The sequence below is a fragment of the Salvelinus fontinalis genome, chromosome 32 (genome assembly GCF_029448725.1).
Source record: "Salvelinus fontinalis isolate EN_2023a chromosome 32, ASM2944872v1, whole genome shotgun sequence".
NCBI classification, from domain to species: Eukaryota; Metazoa; Chordata; class Actinopteri; order Salmoniformes; family Salmonidae; genus Salvelinus; species Salvelinus fontinalis.
The window spans coordinates 2,340,816-2,362,143 of NC_074696.1; the positions used below are offsets into that span (position 1 = coordinate 2,340,816).

General features: G+C 43.1%; 1 protein-coding gene across 3 annotated transcripts in view; it reads left to right on the top strand.

Moving 5' to 3' along the window:
* The first annotated feature begins 212 nt into the window (after positions 1-212).
* fam91a1 (family with sequence similarity 91 member A1) overlaps positions 213-21,328 on the top strand; it is a 96,352-nt gene continuing 75,236 nt past the window's right edge. The window contains exons 1-4 of one of the 3 annotated variants that reach the window (XM_055893212.1): positions 213-473; positions 2,687-2,771; positions 11,041-11,192; positions 18,862-18,919. In XM_055893212.1, the coding sequence (XP_055749187.1) occupies positions 402-473; positions 2,687-2,771; positions 11,041-11,192; positions 18,862-18,919 (367 nt within the window). In that variant the 5' untranslated portion in view covers positions 213-401. Of the gene's footprint in view, positions 474-2,686; positions 2,772-11,040; positions 11,193-12,422; positions 12,448-18,861; positions 18,920-21,328 lie in introns of those variants that run through there. The other 2 variants (XM_055893210.1, XM_055893211.1) reach the window with 2 other exon arrangements.

The following is a 21,328-nucleotide window of genomic DNA, read 5'->3' on the forward strand; positions in this document are numbered from 1 at the left end:
GACAGTTGTAGCCACTAGCTAGACAGTTTATATGACCACTATGCTCTATGTAAAAAATAATACAGGACATGTATTTTACAAGGTCGAGTACACATTGCTGGAATGGAGCCAACCGTGTGATTAGCTTCCTTTTAACAAGAAAACGTAGTGAGTTTGAGCAAATAATCATTCCGTCAGTGTTCACATCAACCGCCATGTTTCAGTTGGTTACGCCTCGGACGGAAGTGACGAACGATTGTTCAAAATACAACAAGGAAGTGGACATTTATTGAAAAGGACAAATTTGCTATCTTCAGATCGGAAACATTCGGATTATTAAATTACTGTATCATTTTTTTTTTAATGTTGATGCGGGTATAGTCATCTTGGACATCTTGGATCCCGATTCAAACTAGCTAGCAATGAACACAGACGTCGAATTTCACATTAGGCAGAATTATCCGTGGAACAAGCTACCAGCAAATGTCAAACAGGTATGTGATCTAGCTCAGCGTTTCCCATACGTTGTGTTTTTTCCCCTAGCACGACACAGCTGATTCAAATAACCAACTCATCATCAAGCTTTGGTTATTTGTATCAGCTGTGTAGTGTTAGGGCAAAAAAAACTAAACGTTTGGGAACCCCTGATCTAGCTAGCTAAAAAGCTATCCCACAGCTAGCCAGTTTAAATCTTGTCAGTTAACTTTTCTCCCGTGCGTTCATTAGCAACTGCAACGACAGTGATTTTTGTCATTCACCTGAAAGCATCATCAGAGCACCGCTTTGTTACCTAACTAGCTGGCTGCCTAGCTTGGTGTAGCAGCTAATTCTTAATCACATGATTTTGACAGGTGGTGTAATGTCATGATTATAGCTGAACAGCTATCAGCTAGCGGCCGAATGAAAATGAGCTGCATTGTGTTATCTATTATCTACCATGTCAAGCAACTAGGGTTACTCGAAATGTTTTTGATCAGCAAAGAAATTGTTATAATACCGGAATGATCTATTCATAACTATTACATATCGTTAACAAATCCCACCTCATCATAAGCGTTGAGCTACTATGCCAAGATGTCAGAGACATCGTTTTTTTTTAGAGCAGCGGTATGAATGAGAACGAATGCATTGTGTTTATTATGCAAGCTCTATAATGCAGTATTCAATCACCTCTACATGACCTTTCTGTAGGCGTTAATACTTAGAGTTACTGTGTATGTTACTGTACAGAGGGTAGTGCTTATGGTCCAGTACATCACTGATGTACTGGGTAGAGCTCCCTGCCATCCAGAACCTCTATACCAGGCAGTGTCATAGGAAGGTCCTAAAAATGATCAGACTCCAGCCAACCAAGTCAGTCTGTTCTCTCTGCTACCGCACAGCAAGTGGTACTGGAGCTATCCAAGTCTGGGACCAAAAGGCTCCTGAACAGTTTCTACCCCAAAGTCATAAGACTGATGAACAGTTAATTAAATGGCTACCTGGACGTTCTGCTTTTCACCCCCTACCTACATGTACACAGTATTTCAATCAATCACCTAAATAAACCTACATATGCAAATGACCTCAATCAATCAATGACCTCGTACCCCAAAACACTGACTCGGTACCGGTACTCCTTGTATATAGCTTGTATATAGCTTGTATATAGCCTGTATATAGCCTGTATATAGCCTGTATATAGCATGTATATAGCCTGTATGTAGCTTGTATACAGCCTGTATATAGCCTGTATATAGCTTGTATATAGCCTGTATATAACCTGTATATAACCTGTATATAGCCTGTATATAGCCTGTATGTAGCTTGTATACAGCCTGTATATAGCCTGTATGTAGCCTGTATGTAGCCTGTATATAACCTGTATATAACCTGTATATAGCCTGTATATAGCCTGTATGTAGCTTGTATACAGCCTGTATATAGCCTGTATGTAGCCTGTATATAGCTTGTATATAGCCTGTATGTAGCTTGTATATAGCATGTATATAGCCTGTATACAGCCTGTATATAGCTTGTATATAGCATGTATATAGCCTGTATATAACCTGTATACAGCCTGTATATAGCTTGTATATAGCCTGTATGTAGCTTGTATATAGCATGTATATAGCCTGTATACAGCCTGTATATAGCTTGTATATAGCTTGTATACAGCCTGTATATAACCTGTATATAGCCTGTATATAGCTTGTATATAGCCTGTATATAGCCTGTATATAGCTTGTATACAGCCTGTATATAGCCTGTATATAACCTGTATGTAGCCTGTATGTAGCTTGTATATAGCATGTATATAGCTTGTATATAGCATGTATATAGCCTGTATATAGCTTGTATACAGCCTGTATATAGGTTGTATATAGCCTGCATATAGCCTGTATATAGCCTGTATATAGCTTGTATACAGCCTGTATATAGCTTGTATATAGCTTGTATATAGCCTGTATATAGCTTGTATACAGCCTGTATATAGCTTGTATATAGCCTGTATATAGCTTGTATACAGCCTCGTTATTGTTATTTTGTGTTACTATTATCTTTTTATCTATTTGTTAATTGTCTTTTTAACTGCATTGTTGGTTATGGGCTCCTAAGTAAGCATTTCACGGTATGGTCTACACGTGTTGTATTCGGGGCATGTGACAGATAAAATAATATTTAATTTGTATATTAATGCATCTAAATGTCCTGTTTTCATTTACAGAGTGTTGGGAACTCGCAGCGGGAATATGAGAAACATGTGCAGTTGTATAGTATCCGCAACCAGCTAAGGTTCCGCAATAACCTGGGTGAGTCACCATGGGAGGAGTCACCATGGGAAGAGTCACTGTGGGAGGACTCAGTGTGGGAGGAGTCAGTGTGGGAGGAGTCAGTGTGGGAGGACTCAGTGTGGGAGGACTCAGTGTGGGAGGACTCAGTGTGGGAGGACTCAGTGTGGGAGGAGTCACTGTGGGAGGAGTCACTGTGGGAGGAGTCACTGTGGGAGGAGTCACTGTGGGAGGAGTCACTGTGGGAGGAGTCACTGTGGGAGGAGTCACTGTGGGAGGAGTCACTGTGGGAGGAGTCACTGTGGGAGGAGTCACTGTGGGAGGAGTCACTGTGGGAGGAGTCACCGTGGGAGGAGTCACTGTGGGAGGAGTCACTGTGGGAAGAGTCACTGTGGGAAGAGTCACTGTGGGAAGAGTCACTGTGGGAAGAGTCACTGTGGGAAGAGTCACCGTGGGAAGAGTCACCGTGGGAAGAGTCAGTGTGGGAAGAGTCAGTGTGGGAGGAGTCAGTGTGGGAGGAGTCAGTGTGGGAGGAGTCAGTGTGGGAGGAGTCAGTGTGGGAGGAGTCAGTGTGGGAGGAGTCAGTGTGGGAGGAGTCAGTGTGGGAGGAGTCAGTGTGGGAGGAGTCACTGTGGGAGGAGTCACTGTGGGAGGAGTCACTGTGGGAGGGGTCGGCGTGGGAGGAGTCGGCGTGGGAGGAGTCGGCGTGGGAGGAGTCGGCGTGGAAGGAGTGGAATGCATGGAAGTCTCAGGCTTGCCAGAATAACTATGTTGTAGACTACAATATCCAACCCTCATTCCAGGGCAAGCACAGAAAGTGTTCACACCCCTTGACTTTTTCCAGATTTTGTTGTGTTACAAAGTGGGATTAAAATGGATTTCATTTTCATTTTTTTGTAAACGATCTACACAAAATACTAGGGATGCACGATATAACGGTGAACATATCAGAATCGGACGATATTAGCTAAAAATGCCAACATCGGTATCTGCCGATGTCTAGTTTAACGGCGATGTGCAAAACCGATGTCAAAGCTGACATGCATACACGTAAGATTTTGCGCTATACGTGTAACATAGCATTCTTAAACACAGCATTCCTAAATTCATTAATTCCCCATGACAATCAACCGTTCTCTGTGGGTGATGTTGGCTTTCGCCGACTGGTCGAGCACCGGTTAACACTACCAAGTGCGCTATTTTTCAGATGTTGCCCTACCGGAGTACGCGGTAATAGCGTCACTGCCGTTTGGGTCTTTGCGTGTCAAAGAAGATACAGTAGCACTGTCAAAGCTGTACAAAAAAGTCTGCAAACACCGGCCACAAACGATGTTTACAATCCCGCAATGGTAATAAAGCATAATTTGTTTGACCGCAACTTCTGGGGTAGCTAGCTTTAGCTTGGTACCTAGCTAGCACCAATACAACCAGCCTGAAAACAATGACCAGTAGAAACTGCAGCCATTTTCATTATTCATAGCAATGATTTAGGAATCCTTGTAAGAATTGTTGTTCGCCTATTGAAATTTAACTTCAGTTCATGAAAATAAATAGCTAGTCAGCTACTTAACGCTGTTGCCCAAAGCTAACGTTATAAGCAGCCAGCGAGCTTCATCTGGAATTCACACAGGACACTGGATAAGACAGGAGAAGTACTCCAGATATAACCAACTGACCCTAGCCCCCCGACACATAAACTACTGCAGCATAAATACTGGAGGCTGAGACAGGAGGGGTCAGGAGACACTCTGGCCCCATCCGATGATACCCCCGGACAGGGCCAAACAGGCAGGATATAACCCCACCCACTTTGCCAAAGCACAGCTCCCACACCACTAGAGGGATATCTTCAACCACCAACTTACCATCCTGAGACAAGGCCGAGTATAGCCCACAAAGGTCTCCACCACAGCACAACCAAGGGGGGGGCGCCAACCCAGACAGGAAGATCACGTCAGTAACTCAACCCACTCATGTGACGCACCCCTCCTAGGGACGGCATGGAAGAGCACCAGTAAGCCAGTGACTCAGCGCCTGTAATAGGGTTAGAGGCAGAGAATCCCAGTGGAGAGAGGGGAACCGGCCAGGCAGAGACAGCAAGGGCGGTTCGTTGCTCCAGTGCTTTTCCGTTCACCTTCACACTCCTGGGCCAGACTACACTCAATCATAGGACCTACTGAAGAGATGAGTCTCCAATAAAGACTAAAAAGTTGAGCCTGAGTCTGCGTGTCTCACATGGGTAGGCAGACCATTCCATAAAAATGGAGATCTATAGGAGAAAGCCCTGCCTACAGCTGTTTGCTTATAAATTCTAGGGACAATTAGGAGGCCTGCGTCTTGTGACCGTAGCGTGCGTGTAGGTATGTACGGCAGGACCAAATCAGAAAGATAGGTAGGAGCAAGCCCATGTAATGCTTTGTAGGTTAGCAGGAAAACCTTATAATCAGCCCTAGCCTTAATCCTTTTTGTGGCTAGCCTCACATAGATGGGTCCGACCACCATTAATTAAATAAGAACTGTCTTATAAATTAGGGTTATTGTAGATGATGACACCTAGCTATATAGTTAGCTAGCTAACGACAGCTACTGAAACAGATCATTTGGGGATGAACATGGTTTCCGTCCATGAGCTAGCTAGCTTTTTTTTATGACCAGCACTGTAGGTGCATGAGACAACTTTACCAGCTTCATAGCATACGTATTGATGAATCGTTGTGACATATAAAAATATGAGTGATTAGTGTAATAACTACGTAAACAATTGCAGTCATATTCAGGTCCTGATTGGTCAACAAACGTATTTGACACGCAAAGACCCAAACGGCGTTCCATAGAAATCCTGGTTGAGAATGAAACAACTGAACAAATGAACAAACGAAACAGCACAGCAAGTAAGTGGATGAAATAGGTTTTGATTAGGTTTTACTGGTAATGGGGACATACGTAGATGCCAACAAAATAACTGGTGTTACCTTTATTTAATTAGGCAAGTCAGTTAAGAACAAATTCTTATTTACGTTGACGGCCTAACCCGACCAAACCCAGACGACGCTGGGCCAATTTTGCCCTGCCCTTTGGGATTCCCAAAGGAGTCCAGCCTGGATTCGAACCAGGGACTGTAGTGACGCACCTCTTGCACTGAGATGTAGTGCCTTAGACCGCTGCGACCGTGTGTGTGTGTGTGTTAACTATTCAACTGTACTACAATGCTTAAAAGGCAGCTGAAATGTTTAATATCGGTATCTGCTTTTTTTGTCAAGGAAAATATCGGATATCGGAATTGGCCAAAAAATGTCATATTGGTGCATCACTACAAAATACTCTGTCAAAGTGGACATTTGTAAAACATTTCTGAAAAATAAAACATCGTAATATCTTGATTAGATAAGTATTCAATCCCCTGAGAAAATACATGTTACAATCACCTTTGACAGCTAGTACAGCTGTGAGTCTTTCTGGGTAAGTCTCTTAAGAACTGTCCACACCTGGATTGTGCAACATTTGCCAATTTATAATTCTTCACGCTTGTTGATCATTGCTAGAAAAACATTTTCACGTCTTGCCATAGATTTTCAAGCAGATTTAAGTCAAACCTGTAACTCAGCCACTCAGGAGCATTTACTCTTTTGGTAAGCCATTCCAGTGTTATTTGGCTTTGTGTTTTAGGTTATTGTCCTGCTGAAAGGTACATTTGTCTCCCAGTGTCTGGTGGAAAGCAGACTGAACCAGGTTTTCCTCTAGGATGTTGCCTGTGCTTCATCTCCCAGTGTCTGTTGGAAAGCAGACTGAACCAGGTTTTCCTCTAGGATGTTGCCTGTCCTTCATCTCCCAGTGTCTGGTGGAAAGCAGACTGAACCAGGTTTTCCTCTAGGATGTTGCCTGTGCTTCATCTCCCAGTGTCTGTTGGAAAGCAGACTGAACCAGGTTTTCCTCTAGGATGTTGCCTGTCCTTCATCTCCCAGTGTCTGTTGGAAAGCAGACTGAACCAGGTTTTCCTCTAGGATGTTGCCTGTCCTTCATCTCCCAGTGTCTGGTGGAAAGCAGACTGAACCAGGTTTTCCTCTAGGATTTTGCCTGTGCTTAGCACCATTCCGTTTCTTTTTTTTTTATCCTCACAAACTCCCTAGTCCTGAACGATTACCATCATACCCAAAACTTGATGCAGCCAACACTATGCTTGAAAATATGGAGAGTGGTAATCAGTAATGTTTGGGGGAATTCTAATACAACACATAACACTTTGTATTCAGGACAAACAGTTAAATGCTTAGCCACATGTTTTGCAGTATGACTTTACTTCCTTGCTGCTTCCTTCTATTCACTCTGTCATTTATGTTCGTATTGTGGAGTAACTACACTGTTGTTGGTCCATCCTCAGTTTTCTCCTATCACAGCCATTAACCTCTGTAACTGTTTTAAAGTCACCATTGGCCTCATGGTGAAATCCCTGAGCGGTTTCCTTCCTCTCCAACAACTCAGTTAGGAAGGACACCTGTATCTTTGTAGTGACTGGGTGTATTGATACACCATCTAAAGTGTAATTAATAACTTCACCACGCTCAAAGGGATATTCAATGTCTGCTTTATTTATTTTTTAATCCATCTACCAATAGGAGCCCTTCTTTGCGAGGCCTTGGAAAACCTCCCTGGTCTTTGTGGTTGAATCTGTGTTTGAAATTCACTGCTCGACTGAGGGACCTTACAATTATCTGTATGTGTGGGGTACAGAGATAACATTTACATTACATTTAAGTCATTTAGCAGACGCTCTTATCCAGAGCGACTTACAAATTGGTGCATTCACCTTATGACATCCATAAGGTAGTCATTAAAAAATCATGTTGAACACTATTATTGCACACAGTTCATGCAACTTATTATTTAACTTGTAAAGCACATTTTTCCCCTTCTGAACTTATTGAGGCTTGCCATAAAAAAGGGGATGAATATTTATTGACTGAAGGCATTTCAGCTTTTTATTTTCTATTAATTTGTCAAAATAAAAACACAATTCCACTTTGACATTATGGGGTATTGTGTGTAGGCAATTGATAAAAATATAGAAATAGATTTTTAAGGTTCCGAACAGTCATTCTCATTCCCATGTAAAATAGCGTGACTAAAAGAGTGATATTTTAGAGTGACTAAAATATCAACCATAATACAATTTTTGGATAGAATTTCTCATAATTTGAGAAAAGTAACATTTTCTCTGATGACTAACTACCAGGAAGTTTGAAAAGACCGGCTTAGTGGGCGGGGAGCTTATATTCATGAGCTCACTTTGACTGACTGCTCCATGCTGGCTGGAGACCTAGCTAGCCAGTAACTAGCTAACACCAGACATAAAGACCTAGCTAGCCAGTAACTAGCTAACGCCAGACATAAAGACCTAGCTAGCCAGTAACTAGCTAACACCAGACAGATGAAGACCTAGCTAGCCAGTAACTAGCTAACACCAGACATAAAGACCTAGCTAGCCAGTAACTAGCTAACGCCAGACAGATGAAGACCTAGCTAGCCAGTAACTAGCTAACACCAGACATAAAGACCTAGCTAGCCAGTAACTAGCTAACACCAGACAGATGAAGACATAGCTAGCCAGTAACTAGCTAACACCAGACATAAAGACCTAGCTAGCCAGTAACTAGCTAACACCAGACACAGATGAAGACCTAGCTAGCCAGTAACTAGCTAACACCAGACATAAAGTCCTAGCTAGCCAGTAACTAGCTAACACCAGAAATAAAGACCTAGCTAGCCAGTAACTAGCTAACACCAGACATAAAGTCCTAGCTAGCCAGTAACTAGCTAACACCAGACATAAAGTCCTAGCTAGCCAGTAACTAGCTAACACCAGACATAAAGTCCTAGCTAGCCAGTAACTAGCTAACACCAGAAATAAAGACCTAGCTAGCCAGTAACTAGCTAACACCAGACATAAAGTCCTAGCTAGCCAGTAACTAGCTAACACCAGAAATAAAGACCTAGCTAGCCAGTAACTAGCTAACACCAGACACAGATGAAGACCTAGCTAGCCAGTAGCTAGCTAACACCAGACATAAAGTCCTAGCTAGCCAGTAACTAGCTAACACCAGAAATAAAGACCTAGCTAGCCAGTAACTAGCTAACACCAGACACAGATGAAGACCTAGCAAGCCAGTAACTAGCTAACGCCAGACATAAAGACCTAGCTAGCCAATAACTAGCTAATACCAGACATAAAGACCTAGCTAGCCAGTAACTAGCTAACACCAGACACAGATGAAGACCTAGCTAGCCAGTAACTAGCTAACACCAGACAGATGAAGACCTAGCTAGCCAGTAACTAGCTAACACCAGACACAGATGAAGACCTAGCTAGCCAGTAACTAGCTAACACCAGACACAGATGAAGACCTAGCTAGCCAGTAACTAGCTAACACAAGATACAGATGAAGACCTAGCTAGCCAGTAACTAGCTAACACCAGACACAGATGAAGACCTAGCTAGCCAGTAACTAGCTAACACCAGACAGATGAAGACCTAGCTAGCCAGTAACTAGCTAACACCAGACACAGATGAAGACTTAGCTAGCCAGTAACTAGCTAACACCAGACACAGATGAAGACTTAGCTAGCCAGTAACTAGCTAACACCAGACAGATGAAGACCTAGCTAGCCAGTAACTAGCTAACACCAGACACAGATGAAGACCTAGCTAGCCAGTAACTAGCTAACACCAGACACAGATGAAGACTTAGCTAGCCAGTAACTAGCTAACACCAGACAGATGAAGACCTAGCTAGCCAGTAACTAGCTAACGCCAGTAACAGATGAAAGGGAAGACCTATAGAATTACTTGCCATAGGGCGGCAAGTAGCCTAGTGGTTAGAGCGTTGGAGTAGTATATAAAAGGTTGCAAGTTCGAATCCCCGAGCTGACAAGGTACAAATCTGTCGTTCTGCTCCTGAACAAGGCAATTAACCCACTGTTCCTAAGCCGCCATTGAAAATAAGAATAATGTTCTTAACGGACTTGCCATAAAATAAAAGAATTGAGGAATAGTGTAAACTTGTCATTATATTATATATGAAAAACTTTCATGTGGTTTCATTCAAATATCATAACATTTCATGGCCATTGTGGAAAAAGTCAATGTGTGAATACTTTCTGAAGGCCAGTTATAACCAATCATTTTATTGCTCAGTCCTCACAACACATTATTATGGGTCCCTATGTATCTGAATGTAGCTACTATTGGCATTGTTCTTTAAGTTGTCAGTAGGCCTAATGGACCAGCTTTCCCTATCTGATCACAGTGTCTGTCTTCATACTCCTGTCTGATCTGTCTGTCCTAACCTGATCTGTCTGTCCTAACCTAACTGTTTCTGTCCTTATCAGTCCCTGTCTGATCTGACTGTCTCTGTTCTTATCAGTCCCAGTCTGATCTGACTGTCTCTGTTCTTATCAATCCCAGTCTGATCTAACTGTCTCTGTCCTTATCAGTCCCTGTCTGATCTGTCTCTGTTCTTATCAGTCCCAGTCTGATCTGACTGTCTCTGTTCTTATCAGTCCCAGTCTGATCTGACTGTCTCTGTCCTTATCAGTCCCAGTCTGATCTAACTGTCTCTGTCCTTATCAGTCCCTGTCTGATCTGTCTCTGTCCTTATCAGTCCCTGTCTGATCTGACTGTCTCTGTTCTTATCAGTCCCAGTCTGATCTGACTGGCTCTGTCCTTATCAGTCCCTGTCTGATCTGACTGTCTTTGTCCTTATCAGTCCCAGTCTGATCTGACTGTCTCTGTTCTTATCAGTCCCTGTCTGATCTGACTGTCTCTGTCCTTATCAGTCCCAGTCTGATCTGACTGTCTCTGTCCTTATCAGTCCCTGTCTGATCTGACTGTCTCTGTCCTTATCAGTCCCTGTCTGATCTGTCTCTGTTCTTATCAGTCCTTGTCTGATCTGACTGGCTCTGTCCTTATCAGTCCCAGTCTGATCTGACTGGCTCTGTCCTTATCAGTCCCTGTCTGATCTGACTGTCTCTGTCCTTATCAGTCCCAGTCTGATCTGACTGGCTCTGTCCTTATCAGTCCCTGTCTGATCTGACTGTCTCTGTCCTTATCAGTCCCTGTCTGATCTGACTGTCTCTGTCCTTATCAGTCCCAGTCTGATCTGACTGTCTCTGTCCTTATCAGTCCCTGTCTGATCTGACTGTCTCTGTCCTTATCAGTCCCAGTCTGATCTGTCTCTGTCCTTATCAGTCCCTGTCTGATCTGACTGGCTCTGTCCTCTCCCCCCTGTCTGTCCAGTGAGACACGTGAGGAAGGATGAGAGGAAGTACTACGAGGAGCTGCTGAAGTACAGCCGAGATCACCTGATGCTCTACCCCTACCACCTGTCAGACATCATGGTCAAAGGCCTCCGCATCACCCCCTTCTCCTACTACATCAGCATCATGGAGGTACAGTAATACTATATATAATATATCAACTGTAGTCCCCCCTTCTCCTACTACATCAGCATCATGGAGGTACAGTAATACTATATACTATTACTATATATAATATATCAACTGTAGTCACCCCTTCTCCTACTACATCAGCATCATGGAGGTACAGTAATACTATATACTATTACTATATATAATATATCAACTGTAGTCACCCCTTCTCCTACTACATCAGTATCATGGAGGTACAGTAATACTATTAATATATACTATTACTATATATAATATATCAACTGTAGTCACCCCTTCTCCTACTATATCAGCATCATGGAGGTACAGTAATAATATATACTATTACTATATATTATATATCAACTGTAGTCCCCCCTTCTCCTACTACATCAGCATCATGGAGGTACAGTAATACTATATATAATATATCAACTGTAGTCCCCCCTTCTCCTACTATATCAGCATCATGGAGGTACAGTAATACTATATACTATATATAATATATCAACTGTAGTCCCCCCTTCTCCTACTACATCAGCATCATGGAGGTACAGTAATACTATATATAATATATCAACTGTAGTCACCCCTTCTCCTACTACATCAGCATCATGGAGGTACAGTAATAATATATACTATTACTATATATAATATATCAACTGTAGTCCCCCCTTCTCCTACTACATCAGCATCATGGAGGTACAGTAATAATATATACTATATATAATATATCAACTGTAGTCACCCCTTCTCCTACTACATCAGCATCATGGAGGTACAGTAATACTATATACTATATATAATATATCAACTGTAGTCACCCCTTCTCCTACTACATCAGCATCATGGAGGTACAGTAATACTATATACTATATATAATATATCAACTGTAGTCACCCCTTCTCCTACTACATCAGCATCATGGAGGTACAGTAATAATATATACTATTACTATATATAATATATCAACTGTAGTCCCCCCTTCTCCTACTACATCAGCATCATGGAGGTACAGTAATAATATATACTATTACTATATATAATATATCAACTGTAGTCACCCCTTCTCCTACTACATCAGCATCATGGAGGTACAGTAATACTATATACTATTACTATATATAATATATCAACTGTAGTCACCCCTTCTCCTACTACATCAGCATCATGGAGGTACAGTAATAATATATACTATTACTATATATAATATATCAACTGTAGTCACCCCTTCTCCTACTACATCAGCATCATGGAGGTACAGTAATAAAACATACAAAACATTAAGAACACCTGCTCTTTCCATGACAGACTGACCAGGTGAATCCAGGTGGAAGCTATGATCCCTTATTGATGTCACTTGTTAAATTCACTTCAAATCAGTGTAGATGAAGAGGAGGAGACGGGTTACAGAAGGATTTATAAGCCTTAAGACATGGATTGTGTATTTGTGCCATTCAGAAGGTGAATGGGAAAAACAAAAGATTGAAGTGCCTTTGAATGGGGTATGGTGATAGGTGCCAGGCGCACCGGTTTGTGTCAAGAACTTAAACACTGCTCAACAGTTTCCTGTGTGTATCAAGAATGTTCCACCACCCAAAGGACACCCAGTCAACTTGACACAACTGTGGGAAGCATTGGAGTCAACATGAGCCAGCCTCCCTGTAGAGTCCATGCCCTGACGAATTGAGGCTGTTCCGAGGGCAAAAGGGGGTTCAACTTAATATTAGGAAGGTGTTGTTAATGTTTAGTATACTCAGTGTATATAACATATCAACTGTAGTAGGCTGCGTCCCAAATGACACCCTATTCCATGTACGTCCATAGGGCTCTGGTCTATAAGGTCCATGGGGCTCTGGTCTATACGGTCCGTAGGGCTCTGGTCTATAAGGTCCATAGGGCCCTGGTCTATACGGTCCGTAGGGCTCTGGTCTATAAGGTCCATAGGGCTCTGGTCTATACGGTCCATAGGGCTCTGGTCTATAAGGTCCATAGGGCTCTGGTCTATAAGGTCCATGTACGTCCATAGGGCTCTGGTCTATAAGGTCCATAGGGCTCTGGTCTATAAGGTCCATAGGGCTCTGGTCTATAAGGTCCACGTACGTCCATAGGGCTCTGGTCTATAAGGTCCACGTACGTCCGTAGGGCTCTGGTCTATAAGGTCCACGTACGTCCATAGGGCTCTGGTCTATAAGGTCCACGTACGTCCATAGGGCTCTGGTCTATAAGGTCCATAGGGCCCTGGTCTATAAGGTCCATGTACGTCCATAGGGCTCTGGTCTATAAGGTCCATGTACGTCCATAGGGCTCTGGTCTATAAGGTCCATAGGGCCCTGGTCTATAAGGTCCATGTACATCCATAGGGCCCTGGTCTATAAGGTCCATGTACATCCATAGGGCTCTGGTCTATAAGGTCCATGTACATCCATAGGGCTCTGGTCTATAAGGTCCATGTACGTCCATAGGGCTCCGGTCAGTAGTAGTGTACTATAATTTAATAGGGTACCGTTTAAGACAGAACCGTAGTCTCAAATCAATCCATTCAAGCGCTTCTGTGTATACTGTGCATACTGTGCATACTGTGCATACTGTGCATACTGTGTATACTGTGCATACTGTGCATACTGTGTATACTGTGTATACTGTGTATACTGTGTATATTGTGTATATTGTGTATACTGTGCATACTGTGTATACTGTGTATACTGTGCATACTGTGCATACTGTGCATACTGTGTATACTGTGTATACTGTGTATACTGTGCATACTGTGCATACTGTGCATACTGTGTATACTGTGCATACTGTGTATACTGTGCATACTGTGTATACTGTGCATACTGTGTATACTGTGCATACTGTGCATACTATACATACTGTGCATTTAGTCTATACTGATACCAGTCTTTACACTAGAATGAGTAGAACGGGGGTGTCCTCGTTCAAGCCAATGATGACATTATGGAGAGACCTATAGGAGCAAAGCGGGAAGTAAAAGCAGGAAGTGTACCCATCAATCTGTGCTGTGATTTGTTGAATCAACTGAACTGACATTACATAAAATACATCCCATTACATGAGCCACATCAGTTAACATCATTTGAATGAACTTTCTACATTACCATGGAAATGATTTAATTACATTACCAGGAAGCGATTGCTAGTGTACTCATGAGTTCACCAGTCAGATTGCCAGGAATAGAGGTTCCAAACCTATTCTATTCATTGTATTTCTATGTTAATATTTCTACGCCGTTAAAGCAATTGACCACAAGGGGTCGTATTCCGTTGGGAAAACGGTACAGAGCCGTGCAGATAGAAATGTAATTTATAGAGCTCAAAATGACTCCCTGTTATTGAGGATAGAGGATCATATCTGTTCTACGTCATATTTTCTACCTTAACCTTTCTGCTAGAATTTCCGCGGTAAAGGTGGCAGAGCTAAATCGGTCTTCTCACGGAGTGTCCGAACGGTTTGGCCTCTCGGTGGAAAGATGAGACTCTTGTTTTGATCTTGGATACCCACATACCCCACAAGACTCATCTGAAGGTCCTCCGTACCAGTTTAACCAATTTATGGAAGTGTATGTGGAGAAAGTTTAGTGCCTAAAACAAGGGGTCAAACTTTTCCAGACACTACAGAATAAACTTCCTTTAGATTTAAATATCTGTTGTTCCATGTCGTGAATCTGTTATTCAATGTGTTTCTATTGGCTAATAGCAGTAAGGACTGTTATTCAATGTGTTTCTATTGGCTAATAGCAGTAAGGACTGTTATTCAATGTGTTTCTATTGGATAATAGCAGTAAGGACTGTTATTCAATGTGTTTCTATTGGCTAATAGCAGTAAGGACTATCTGTTATGCAATGTGTTTCTATTGGCTAATAGCAGTAAGGACTATCTGTTATTCAATGTGTTTCTATTGGCTAATAGCAGTAAGGACTATCTGTTATTCAATGTGTTTCTATTGGCTAATAGCAGTAAGGACGGTCTGTTATTCAATGTGTTTCTATTGGCTAATAGCAGGAAGGACTATCTGTTATTCAATGTGTTTCTATTGGCTAATAGCAGGAAGGACTATCTGTTATTCAATGTGTTTCTATTGGCTAATAGCAGGAAGGACTATCTGTTATTCAATGTGTTTCTATTGGCTAATAGCAGTAAGGACTGTCTGTTATTCAATGTGTTTCTATTGGCTAATAGCAGTAAGGACTGTTATTCAATGTGTTTCTATTGGCTAATAGCAGTAAGGACTATCTGTTATTCAATGTGTTTCTATTGGCTAATAGCAGTAAGGACTGTTATTCAATGTGTTTCTATTGGCTAATAGCAGTAAGGACTGTTATTCAATGTGTTTCTATTGGCTGATAGCAGTAAGGACTATCTAATATTCAATGTGTTTCTATTGGCTAATAGCAGTAAGGACTATCTGTTATTCAATGTGTTTCTATTGGCTAATAGCAGTAAGGACTGTCTGTTATTCAATGTGTTTCTATTGGCTAATAGCAGTAAGGACTATCTGTTATTCAATGTGTTTCTATTGGCTAATAGCAGTAAGGACTATCTGTTATTCAATGTGTTTCTATTGGCTAATAGCAGTAATGACTATCTGTTATTCAATGTGTTTCTATTGGCTAATAGCAGTAAGGACTATCTGTTGTTCAATGTGTTTCTATTGGCTAATAGCAGTAAGGACTGTTATTCAATGTGTTTCTATTGGCTAATAGCAGTAAGGACTGTTATTCAATGTGTTTCTATTGGCTAATAGCAGTAAGGACTATCTGTTATTCAATGTGTTTCTATTGGCTAATAGCAGTAAGGACTGTTATTCAATGTGTTTCTATTGGCTAATAGCAGTAAGGACTGTTATTCAATGTGTTTCTATTGGCTAATAGCAGTAAGGACTATCTGTTATTCAATGTGTTTCTATTGGCTAATAGCAGTATGGTCAAATTCAATGTTTCATTAAAGACATTTTAAAATATATTTTTTGATACCTTAACCGGTCTTATAATTCAAAATCAAAGAGATAAATGTTCCTTGGTATGACCGTCTTAAAACAATTCCATATGTTAGATTAGTAGAACCCCCCCCCCTTCCCCCGGCTTAGACTCTAGAGGGTTAAAAGACCCCAGCTGTTTAATTGCTGGCTCGTAGTGTTCCTGTTCTGCTGGGAAGGCTCCGTTATTCTTTGTGTGTTATTCCTGGAGTTTCACACCGTTTACCTTGACTCAAACAAGACTGTGGTCGACTTCTAAACCCCTGAGTTGCCCTAACATGTGACTTTGTCCTGTGCAACAGTCCAATAGCGTCAGTATTAAAGAACCATGCTGCATCCCCATGGCTCCCTTCTGATGGGTTTGGATTAATGAACTTTAAATCCTTATTAATGATTCGTTTCAATAGAGAAATGAGAGGTGCCGTAACCATTTTAACCTGTGGTGTTAACAGTCCCTCGGCTGTCTATAGGAGGAAGGTACGTGGTGGGGGAAATTGAGCTTGGAATGTACTGAGTGATGGGAATGCGATCACGTGGCGGGCATTGATAAGGGGAGAGAGCCATGGATTAGTGATGGAGGGGGGTTGAGGTCAGGGCAGGCATTGATAAGGGGAGAGAGCCATGGATTAGTGATGGAGGGGGGTTGAGGTCAGGTATTGATAAGGGGTGAGAGCCATGGATTAGTGATGGAGGGGGGTTGAGGTCAGGGCAGGCATTGATAAGAGGAGAGAGCCATGGATTAGTGATGGAGGGGGGTTGAGGTCAGGGCAGGCATTGATAAGGGGAGAGAGCCATGGATTAGTGATGGAGGGGGGTTGAGGTCAGGTATTGATAAGGGGAGAGAGCCATGGATTAGTGATGGAGGGGGGTTGAGGTCAGGGCAGGCATTGATAAGGGGAGAGAGCCATGGATTAGTGATGGAGGGGGGTTGAGGTCAGGTCACGTTAAGGAAGACATTTAAAGTTCATGGCCCGTATCACTTAGTGTCCAGCCTCGCAGTAAAGACACAACGTTGGTACAGATGTGTAGGAGGAGGCTCAGGAGGAAGGGTTACATATCAGTGCTTGTGTGAAAAGGTTTTTCTCTAATGCAGCTGTATTGATCCTCTGGGCAGAATAAACTTGGTTTGAACCTTTCATAGTGTCCGGCCAGTTTTTACTCTGAACGTTAGAACCTAACACTTCGCAGTACGATGGGAGATTGCCCCAGTCAGTGTGGGGTGGACCTCAACGGTTATCCAGTACATCCTACATACTGCCACTCTTTCTCATTGCCTTGAAGAATTTCATTGGATTTCAATGAGAAAAAAAAATGCAGAGATGAAATATAATGAACAACTGGGATCTAGTGGCCAAACTATTGCTTAGCTGATTGTGATATCGTTAATGGTGAAAAACATTAAAACCTATTTTATTTTCTACGTTCTGAGGCAACATTTCACTGCACGTTCTGAGGCAACATTTCACTGCACGTTCTGAGGCAACATTTCACTGCTCGTTCTGAGGCAGCATTTCACTGCTCGTTCTGAGGCAGCATTTCACTGCACGTTCTGAGGCAGCATTTCACTGCACGTTCTGAGGCAGCATTTCACTGCACGTTCTGAGGCAACATTTCACTGCACGTTCTGAGGCAGCATTTCACTGCACGTTCTGAGGCAGCATTTCACTGCACGTTCTGAGGCAGCATTTCACTGCACGTTCTGAGGCAGCATTTCACTGCACGTTCTGAGGCAGCATTTCACTGCACGTTCTGAGGCAGCATTTCACTGCACGTTCTGAGGCAGCATTTCACTGCACGTTCTGAGGCAACATTTCACTGCACGTTCTGAGGCAACATTTCACTATACGTTCTGAGGCAGCATTTCACTGAGGCAACGTCTTCATACTAGCCCTGTAAATGACATGACTGAAGGACGTGTCACTCTGATAATCCATTTGATGTGTTTTTATTATGATAAATTAATTACTGCACTAAATAGGGAATAGTGTGCCATAGGGCCCTGCTCCAAAGTAGTGCACTAAATTGGGAATAGGGCCCTGGTCAAAAGTAGTGCACTACATAGGGAATAGGGTTCCATAGGGCCCTGGTCTAAAGTAGTGGACTATATAGGGAATAGGGTTCCATAGGGTCCTGGTCTAAAGTAGTGCACTACATAAGGAATAGGGTTCCATAGGGCCCTGGTCTAAAGTAGTGCACTACATAGGGAATAGGGTTCCATAGGGCTCTGGTCTAAAGTAGTGCACTACATAGGGATTAGGGTTCCATAGGGCTCTGGTCTAAAGTAGTGCACTACATAGGGATTAGGGTTCCATAGGGCTCTGGTCTAAAGTAGAGCACTATATAGGGAATAGGGTTCCATAGGGCTCTGGTCTAAAGTAGTGCACTATATAGGGAATAGGGTTCCATAGGGCCCTGGTCTATAGTAGTGCACTATATAGGGAATAGGGTTCCATAGGGCCCTGGTCTATAGTAGTGCACTATATAGGGAATAGGGTTCCATAGGGCCCTGGTCTAAAGTAGTGCACTATATAGGGAATAGGGTGCTATTTGAGACACAGACAGTGAATCATGAAGGTTCAGGGAAGGAAGGAATGGTGTATGAAGAGAAAATAGTTTCATTTGCTGCTCCCTTTTTCCTGGTCTAATTTCTCCCTCTCTCTCTCCACCTCCAGGACATCATGAACGTAGAGAAGAGTTACGACTCGCTGCCCAACTTCACTGCTGCTGACTGTAAGTGGACTGTTGCTTCCTCTTAGAGCTGTGTGGTGTGTGGGGCAGTATTTCCGGTAGCCGATAATAGTTGGCTTTTGACCCCAAAAAAGAATAATGAAAAAACGAAAAATAAAATTGGCAGGAGAAAAAAATTGTCCGGGAGAGAGAAAAAAATAAATAATTACAAAATAATTATTTTTTTGTCTATAAATTGATGGAATTACCAGTTGATGGAAATACATTTGACCGGTCATGCTTATCGGTCTATAGGTTAATTTGCATAATTTTGTGGAATTAAATTGGAGCGTGCATTTTCATTATTCATATTATTTAGCACATGCACATAGCATTCACATACAGAGCCTAATTTGAGAGGAAAATCAGTCAGACACTGTGAGAGCTGCTGCTACAGCTCGCAGACATGTCGCTTGTTAGTTGCTGTTGGAGTGAAATGCGCTTTTATAAACCCAATCATTGCGTAATAATTCTAAATGCAATCGAGTGTTAAAAACAGTTTTGATGGCCACGATTGAAAAGGGCCACTATTTTTATTTCTCAACTGGTAATTGAAGCGCGCTTCCTATTTGCATGACACTCTGCTGTCAGGCTGGCCAGAAGCAGGATGGCTCCATGACTTTCTGCTGTCAGACTGGCCAGAAGCAGGATGGCTCCATGTCTTTCTGCTGTCAGGCTGGCCAGAAGCAGGATGGCTCCATGTCTTTCTGCTGTCAGACTGGCCAGAAGTAGGATGGCTCCATGTCTTTCTGCTGTCAGACTGGCCAGAAGCAGGATGGCTCCATGACTTTCTGCTGTCAGACTGGCCAGAAGCAGGATGGCTCCATGACTTTCTGCTGGTAGACTGGCCAGAAGCAGGATGGCTCCATGTCTTTCTGCTGTCAGACTGGCCAGAAGCAGGATGGCTCCATGTCTTTCTGCTGTCAGACTGGCCAGAAGTAGGATGGTTCCATGACTTCCTGCTGTCAGACTGGCCAGAAGCAGGATGGCTCCATGACTTTCTGCTGTCAGACTGGCCAGAAGCAGGATGGCTCCATGTCTTTCTGCTGTCAGACTGGCCAGAAGTAGGATGGTTCCATGACTTCCTGCTGTCAGACTGGCCAGAAGCAGGATGGCTCCATGTCTTTCTGCTGTCAGACTGGCCAGAAGCAGGATGGCTCCATGACTTTCTGCTGTCAGACTGGCCAGAAGCAGGATGGCTCCATGTCTTTCTGCTGTCAGACTGGCCAGAAGCAGGATGGCTCCATGTCTTTCTGCTGTCAGACTGGCCAGAAGCAGGATGGCTCCATGACTTTCTGCTGTCAGACTGGCCAGAAGCAGGATTGCTCCATGTCTTTCTGCTGTCAGACTGACCAGAAGCAGGATGGCTCCATGTCTTTCTGCTGTCAGACTGGCCAGAAGCAGGATGGCTCCATGTCTTTCTGCTGGTAGACTGGCCAGAAGTAGGATGGCTCCATTACTTCCTGCTGTCAGACTGGCCAGAAGCAGGATGGCTCCATTACTTCCTGCTGTCAGACTGGCCAGAAGCAGGATGGCTCCATGACTTTCTGCTGTCAGACTGGCCAGAAGCAGGATTGCTACATGACTTTCTGCTGTCAGACTGGCCAGAAGCAGGATTGCTCCATGACTTTCTGCTGTCAGACTGGCCAGAAGCAGGATGGCTCCATGTCTTTCTGCTGTCAGACTGGCCAGAAGCAGGATGGCTCCATGACTTTCTGCTGTCAGACTGGCCAGAAGCAGGATGGCTCCATGTCTTTCTGCTGTCAGACTGGCCAGAAGCAGGATGGCTCCATGTCTTTCTGCTGTCAGACTGGCCAGAAGCAGGATGGCTCCATGTCTTTCTGCTGTCAGACTGGCCAGAAGCAGGATGGCTCCATGACTTTCTGCTGTCAGACTGGCCAGAAGCAGGATGGCTCCACGACTTTCTGCTGTCAGACTGGCCAGAAGCAGGATGGCTCCATGACTTCAGAGGATAAGTTCATTACAGTTACCAGCCTCAGAAATTACAGTTCAAGTAACAGACACATCTCAAAATCAACTGTTCAGATTAGACTGCAGGAATCAGACCTTCATGGCCACATTTCTGTTAAGAAACCACTACTAAAGGACACCAATAATAAGAAGAGACTTGCTTGGGCCAAGAAACACGAGCAATGGACATTAGGTCGTTGGAAATGTGTCCTTTTTGGTCTGATGAGTCGACATTTGAGATTTTTGGTTCCAACCGCCGTGTCTTTGTGAGATGCAGAGTAGGTAAACAGATGATGTCCACATGTGTAGTTCCCACCGTGAAGCATGGAGGAGGTGGTGTGGTTCCCACCGTGAAGCATGGAGGAGGTGTGGTTCCCACCGTGAAGCATGGAGGAGGAGGTGTGCTTCCCACCGTGAAGCATGGAGGAGGAGGTGTGCTTC